The 8,267-nt window shown below is 40.1% G+C and overlaps 1 protein-coding gene across 1 annotated transcript; it reads right to left on the bottom strand.

Annotated features, from left to right (window-relative positions):
• Positions 1-84: 84 nt before the first annotated feature.
• Positions 85-8,176, bottom strand: PIGA (phosphatidylinositol glycan anchor biosynthesis class A). The gene is made up of 6 exons (XM_015645010.3): positions 8,096-8,176; positions 7,211-7,869; positions 6,521-6,653; positions 5,333-5,465; positions 3,926-4,132; positions 85-2,318 (listed from the first exon to the last, which is right to left on the bottom strand). Exons 1-6 carry the CDS (start codon positions 8,134-8,136, stop codon positions 2,076-2,078), a joined length of 1,416 nt encoding a protein of 471 aa, XP_015500496.1. The 5' UTR covers positions 8,137-8,176; the 3' UTR covers positions 85-2,075.
• Between the last annotated feature and the right edge of the window lie 91 nt (positions 8,177-8,267).

The following is an 8,267-nucleotide window of genomic DNA, read 5'->3' as shown; positions in this document are numbered from 1 at the left end:
TCCTGCATATTAATGAAATGTATCCATTCTTTATGGAAAAGTAAATAAACCTCTAGATAAACTTTACATTAGTCTTGTAAACAAGACTGTAACAAGGTTTTATTATGTTACTCGTAAGTACACAATGTTCCACAAAAGAAAAAAGTACTTTGAATAGATACACACAATCCTTTTGATTTGTGTTTGTAGATGTTGCAGGAAACCAAACAGAAATATAAAAGAACAAACAAAATATTACTAAAAACACACACACATATATATATTTATATATATATGTATGTATATATAACATTTCCCTGGAGTAACAATCAGTATTTTCAAAAGGTTGTTAGAAATTTGAATGCTTGAATAATATTTTAAAAAAAGGAACTTAGAGAAGTAAAATACTAGCTTAATTCAACCCATTTATCCTTAAACCTCGTGGCACCATTTTAGAGGACTTCCATTTTTAATGCAGAGTTTGAAAAACTCAAATTGTAATATTACACACTGTATGTTACATATCAAAGGCTAAAAACTCTCATAAAAGAAAATAGACTTTATATATGGCAATTATTTACATTATCTTTGTGTTTCATGAAAATATGTTCAATGAAATTATAAAATGTTTGTGTAATTACATCTCTATCCAAACAACATGAATTTGGCAGAAGTAATGTGTTAAATACTACCCTTCAAGGGTTTGGAAACAGAATTTTCATATTGCACAGTTTTAATATTAATACAGTGTCTGACAGCACACAATACTCCAGAGTCATAAAATAGTAAGCTTATCATCATTAGTGATGCTTGAAAAAGAAATTAACCCAGTGCATCAGACAAGGGGCAATTTTAGAGGTGATTGACACAAATGAAATTAATGTCTCATCTCACACACATTGGCACAATGCTGTGCTGCCTCTTGCCCCACGTACACATCACTCAGGACTGCTCACAGATGTTCCTTCTCTCTGTCTCTCCATGAAAAGCACAGCCACTGGTTATTTCCACTTCAGGGACACCTTCCCAAGATTTCACGTGCAGAACCTGCCAGCCAGTGTCTCTGACGTGGATGAGGTGAAATCGTTCACCCTGAATGCTGTCCCTCCCAGAGATGGACTGAAATGCCACTTTGGTCCTAAGTGAGGGGAAGGAGAAAGGAAAGTAGGGGAAAAATGGGATGGGTGGGTGGGTGGGAGGTGGGAGAGAGCGAGTAAGCACAAGTGTGCCTGTTAAGCCCTTCAGTTTTGCTCTCTCACACACGTGTTACTTCACGCTTTGGCACAGTCTGCTGGAAGTTTTCAGGCCTGAGATGTTTCTGAAGGCTGTATTATCTCTAAATAATACTATTTCCTTGCCTATGTACCGAAAAAAAAAACCAACCTGAAACCACTGTAAGCTTTACGTCACTTTCACACATGTAAGAGAACAGGACAAATTTAGCACCTCTGAAAATATCAGAAAATCATTATGGAATTTTGATTTAGCAACAGGATGAGCACCTCTGACTAGGGAAGGAGTTCAAAATAACAGTGCTATGGAGGTAAAACCTGTCACTGGGACACACAACTGCTAGAACTAAGTATCTGAAATTTGCATGGTAATGAACTTTATGACTAATTTCAAGTGCCAGTTTCATTTTAGGAGAAAAAAGGTGTATTTTGTTGAGCTGTTAATTATTTTGAAAGAGGTCTTAAAACAGTAAATATCAGGGATTAGCAGGAGCTACAGTAAGCTAATAATTTTTATGTTTTGCTTTCCGAAACACCTTAAGTCCCTCTCTGCAATGTTCAAGTTATCAAGAAAAATCTTGTATTTTTGTTTCCAAGGCTTCTGACAAATATAAAAACCTATGTTCTCCTGCCAGCTTTCAGTGCAAAAGAGATGGCTATAAATTTGCATGAATCCAAAACTGAACTAAGAACACCATCCTAAATTGAGGTAGCACATTGAACGGAGTTTCTTTCAAAGAACTTCAGAAAGAAACTGAAGAGTTTCTGAAGAGTAATGTCTCTGTCAGCAAGCATTAAAACCTTTAGTGACTGATGCATTCTTCCCTCTCCACTTGAGCAATTTAGGAGTTTGGAAGGTCTTCTTTAACTCTTTTTTTTTTTCCCAAAAAAATACTGTTTAGTCCATGCACCCTTAGGTCCTGTAGCGTCTATTGCAACATCAATAATGGAATCCGGAGTCATCCACCTCAGAAACGCCAAAAGAAGGAAGTTGAGAACAGCAAAAAAAGCAAAAATACACCCAGTCACTGGGCCACAGTGAGTCATTAGTCTGTCAAGTCGCTCCTTGATTGGTAAAACCACTTCATCTGCAACTCTGTCATACACCTAAATGGAGAAGAAACAGAAGGTAACAATGCATTGCTTCTACCTCAAAAATCAGGCAGCACTTTGCCATCACTGGGCAAAATAAATGATCTATTCTTAGCTACCAGATGGGACAAATATTACCCCCCAAAAAGCTTTGCAGATCTCAAGTGCTGATTTATGAGTCTTGTTCTAGCTATTTCATTCATTTAAGGAGAAATATGAAACATTTTCCTCTTTTACACACTTCAGAAGTATTTCATTAACTAGGAAGCCTGCATCATTTGGCTCTCATGTACTATGATACAGAAAGGATTGGGGGTTTTAATTAATTGAATGAGTTCTAATCTCATATTCACATCAGTCCTAGGAAGAGCTTGAACATGCAATTACTAGACTTTAAACACGAAGATGGATGAACTCCTAGGTGAGTTTGGCACTATTCCAAATCTCTGTATTTGAACAATGAAGCAAATCATAATAGGCTCCTGATTTTTATTTCAAGAAACACTAGCTCAATTACTGCACAAAGCAAGTACATGCTACTAGTGACTTATTGTACATGTCAACCACAGCCAACTACAAACTCACTACAAACCACTCCAAAAACGCTGTAAGGACACAGATTTTTCCTTATGAATGTTACAGACTCCATTCTACAGGTAACTTAATTTGCTAACAACTGTCTTCTGTAAAATTTAACATCAATGCATACTTCAAACAATTCTATGATCATTTTCCTTCATGAAGTACTAGTGGGTTTTTTTAAGAAAAGGCTATATAAATCAAACTCAAATCTAGGCTAATGTCTGTAAAAACTTTGCAATTCAAATGTTGCCTGCAGTTACAAAATCATAAAATGAATGATACTGATGTGACTTGAAAATAGTAAAATAAACTGGTTGCACATGGCACTTTGAGGAGGCTTGTGAGAGATATGCAGTTGAGTGTGGTACAAACTAAGTAAGAGGCACGGGGTTCAGCTACTCTCTCCTTCCTATAACACAGGAGGTGAAGTCAGAAGTGACACATCTCCACAGGTGTTTGTAACATTAATACAGCCAACATTCTTCACTAAAGGCAGTTTTTATACTGAAGTGCAGTTCTAGTTCTGAAATATGATTTCAAAACTATGAAAATTAATTTTTAGTTACAACCACAGCTTATGTAAACCCACCTGTGTTCAGCCTTCCAGCATCCAACTACCTCTCATAATTTTAAACTACCTGTTTAAAGCAAAGCTTTCTCATGATCTGTGCCTACCTTGTCAGACACCTTATGCAGCACATTTTCCAGTTATGCCAGAAAACTTACTTCATGTGAAGACTTGAATAAATAAATGAGCAGAAATCTAACTAAATATATAGACTTTTCTTCACAATATTTACCAGCAATTATGGCATGTTAGAAAATACAAATAGAAAAAAAAAAATCACCTATCCAGGAATGTACTTGGGGGAAAAAAAAACGCATTCTCTGAACCTTTTAAAACCACACATGTTTGACAGGAAACATGCTGAAAAATTACACTGGAATATTACATGGTGAAGGTGCACAGTAATATTTCAAAGCAAGGATTGTTTCAGAAATGTACTTTCAGAGAATTTAACAGAAATTATTATACATACTTTCTCAGTTCTCTCTGCTACATTCCTCCACGTATAAAATGTCTTTACTTCTTTATGAACAGTTTCTGGAGATGGCAGAGTTCCTGATCTGAGCTGGGCAATAGCTTTTTCTAGTCCATCACACAAAGATTTCACAGAGGGCTCACACAAAATGATGAGATTTTCTGGAAGTACCTCCGGAATCCCACCAACTCTTGTACTGACCACCTTTGAAACAAATGAAAGAAACAGCACACATGCAACATAAAAAATGAAATTGTGTGATGACAATTATTACATTGTTTAGATGCAGCTATTTAAAAGAATAGGAGAACATCATGGTTTGGTAACTTGACCTGTACGTGAACTAAAGGTATAAACCCCAGAGAAGACAGAGCATAGCAGATCACCTTCAACATTGTCCAGAATTATTCTTTGGTGCCATGATAAAACACAAGACTTGGTCTAATGAGTGGTTATGACACTCCTTTCCTGAAGGTGTTTGCCACAGTATACAACTAAACCTGTGTAACCAGATTTTGGACATTTCCTCTACAGTATCTCAAAAAAACTGTTACCTCTATTTGCAGAGGATAATTTTACCACATACTAAAAATTTCAGTTTCCTAGGTTACTGAACACTTGCAAAAATTTATTTATACTAATCTGAATTATTATTTTTAAAGGGAAATCAGAAATTACTAAGACTCACATATTGCCCAATGTTTAGAGATGATTGCATAAAGAAACTGCAGAACTTCCTCATATCTAGAGAAAAGAAATGGCAAGAGAGTAACTACAACTAGATATTAACTGATGTCAAAGGATACTGAAGTGAAAAAAAAAAACTGAAGTCCCTCACATTTTCTGTACTTACTGTAAATTAGGTACTCCTATTTGTCTGTCTTTTTAATACAGTTTCTTTATATTTTAATGTGAAACTAATTCTTTATGGCTCAATTTCTTTTTAAGTCGTCAATCTGAGTTGTAGATTAGTTAGAAAGGGATTTTATGATTTTCTCTCTCCCCAGCTAATCTTGAATCCCTAAATAATAAGGCAATTTTTCTGCAGCTCCTTTCAAAGTACTGTCAAAGTAAACCTTTGTTAATATCAGCTACCCCAAAAGTCCATAAAGGAGTACATACAAATTAGTATTTTGGAGAGGCAGTCTGGCTAGTTCAGAGTACTGAGAGCAGATCTACATGTGATTCCCAATTCTGCACAAAATTCTTCTCAAAGCTTAAGCAGTTTCAGTTAACCCTTCTGTCTCAGCTTCCAGGTAATCTGTAAATGGGGATAATATTTGCTTACCTCTGTCAAAACAGAGCCTCAGATGAAATCAAATGTCAGAAGCACATCTTATTTCATAGTGAAATTTGTTTAAAATATATGCATGTTTTCTGGATATTGAGTTTGGTTTTTTTTACCTGTAAACCACAGCTTGCTGCCTCCACAATAGCCATACAAAAGGCCTCAGTGAGAGAAGTGTTGAGAAAAATGTGCCCCTGGACCAGGACATTTCTAACATCCTGGTGTTCCAAGCCTCCTAGAAGACGTACCCTGCATACAAGAGGAAAAAAAGATAAACACAAGATTTGGACCATAATAATGCTGTGTAGTGTTACATGCACTCTGAAAAAGGTACCAATGGTTCACCCTTATATAGTGAGAGAACAAAGACAGGCACCTCCATTTAGTTTTCTCTAAATTTTTCCAGCAGTGGAGAAATAGAAGATTGTGTTTTTTTATTGTCACACTGAAAGAAACTTCTGAAAATAAAGCTGGTGGGAAAAGTTTGTTTTTACGACATTTTCCTCCAGAATATTGCTACTGAGCCTTCTAGTTCTTCAAGAAAAAATGGCTTCATTCAGTTAATAATTAAGATTTGTCAAATATATTTTCTGAATTTTCAAGGTAAGGTCTGACCAATCTGAATTTGACAAGGGAAAAAGTTTTTAAAATACAATGATCAGGACTTATCATCTTGAAGAGATATTGGAAAACAAAACAAAAAAGGGTAAAATGAGAATGACACTGACAATTTTAATATGGGGAATCACTGACTAAAGTAAAAAACAGGCAAGAAAAAACCTAGAAAAGAAAATGAACAATTGAGAACATGAAACTGTTCTTGATCAAGAAAACCCCAAAGAAATACATTAATGCATATGTATCATGACAACATTCTGGCAACATGATAGCACCAGGGAACATATTTGTAGTACCACAAGAAGACATATGAGACAAGCACTATGCTTAAGAGTTTCATACTGAAATAATAAATTACTAGTAGTCATCATCACATGCAATGGCACAAATGAGCTGTTAACACCTGATGCCATATGAGATCCAAGCATCATGGTTGTAGGGTATGATGAATTTACATCAAAGTCAACAGCCAATGACTTGAGTGAAGGCACATTCAAGGCCTATTCACAGAAATATGAATTAACTTCCTGGATCATAGTCCAGCTCTCAAAGTCTTCAGTGTCTGGTTTATGTGCCTTGCCTTTAGGCCTCCAGCCTCAAGTTTTGGGGTTTATCTGGGAGAGGGAGACAGGCAGATCCCCACCCCTGAAGTAACTTGAAGGGTCAGGGACACCCACAGAACAAACCTGTCATGTAGCTGGTATCTCTCCCGGACTTCTTCTAGTACAATTCGTTTTGGTCCTTCTCCCCCGACTAAGAAATGTAACTCCGGATATTTCTGACAGAGCTCAGGAATTATACCACTAAGCAAATCAATACCTAAGAGTAGAAAATTTAGGGCAAGCCATTATTGTATGTGATTTCAAGAACTTCTCAAGATGTAGCCCACATCTACAACTATATTCAAGAGCAGAAGTAGCAAAAAAATAGAAGTCTCCTAAAGACAGTTAAACAGCTGTACACAAAAATATGAAAAAAAACACAACTTGTGGCCTCTTAGGACTTAAAAATGAAAAAAAAAAATCTCTTAAGTTGACATCACTTGATTAAATAAAAAACAACTACAACATTTTCAAGAAAATATATAGATTAGGCCCTAAATCTTATGTGCGATATGAGCCAAACCTCCCATTTTACAAACTGCAGTTTTTGATCTCTTCAGGATTACAAAGGAAACACAACTCTGAACCCAACATGTACAAAAAGAAATGTACATTTCTTCTTGAGCTCACAAACACAAAAGCTTGGAACAGCCACCTCCCCACTCTCAGTGAAAATTCCACCCATTCCACAGATACAGCTTAAGTGATACCTGACCAAGACCTTTCCAAAGGGAGAAAACAACCAAAGCAAGGTCACATTTGATCCCCCATTACCTTTTCTATAAACAAGTCTGCTGACAACAACAATTGTTATTGTACTGTCATCCCTCCTCGAGGGGTCTGGAGTGAACTCGGTGGGATCGACAGCGTTGGGGATGACAGACACTATCCGAGGGTCCAAGGCCGCTCGCAACACCGTGTTCTCCTTACTCGTGTAGGAGACGCAGATGATGTGGTTGGTGTCACACAGGGACACCGTCAGCAGCTTGTTGGTCAGCACCGAGCTGACATCGGCGAACCCAAAGAGGGAGTGGTCAGTGAACACGGTCCGCAGCCCCATGGTCTTGGCGTGGAACAGGGCGTCGTGGGCCATGGCGGAGAAGGAGCTGTGGGCGTGCACGATGGTCACCCGCTCCCGCACGAAGATGTACCTGAGCAAGGGCAGGCTGTGGAAGAGCGTCGTGGCCGTGGACTGGTTGTACATCACCTTCAGGGGCAGGTAGTAGACTTTGAGCCCGCTAGTGAGGTAGCGGACGCCCTTGCGGTGGCCGTAGGCGTGGGTGACCACCAGGACCTTGTGGCCGCGCTCGATGAGGCACTGTGACAGCTGGTACACGTGGCTCTCCACGCCCCCCATGTTGGGGTAGAAGAAGTCCGACACCATGCACACGCTGTGCGCCGCCGGGCCTCCGCCTTCCATCCCGGGCCCGCTCCTGCCGGGGGAAGGAACCACAAGGCGCCATCACTCGCCGGCGGCCGCTCGCGACGACCCCCGGCCCCCTCAGTGTCGGCGGCGCCGCCGGGCCCACCGTGCGTCCCGCGCAGGCCGCGCGCAGGGCGGGGCGGTACCGCGGCCCACCAAAAGAGTCCAGTCAGTGACCGCGGCGACCGCCCCGGGGAGCGCGGGTGGCGCTGAGGGCGGGGGAAACGTCCACGTACCTGCCGGCGGCCGGCGCTCCCTGCGCGCTGCCCGGCGCCATGTCCCCATTTCCCGGTCACCGCGGCGGCCACGCCCCCGCGGGGCCGCGCCGCAGCCAATCAGCGCCCGGCTCTGCGTCACGCGGGAAAACGCGCGCCAATCGCTGCGCTGGACGGTGATTGGCTGCGGCGC

This window comes from Parus major, chromosome 1 (assembly GCF_001522545.3).
Source record: "Parus major isolate Abel chromosome 1, Parus_major1.1, whole genome shotgun sequence".
NCBI lineage: Eukaryota > Metazoa > Chordata > Aves > Passeriformes > Paridae > Parus > Parus major.
Note: the sequence above shows the minus strand (reverse complement) of the source record. Positions and strands in the feature narration are given on the sequence as shown.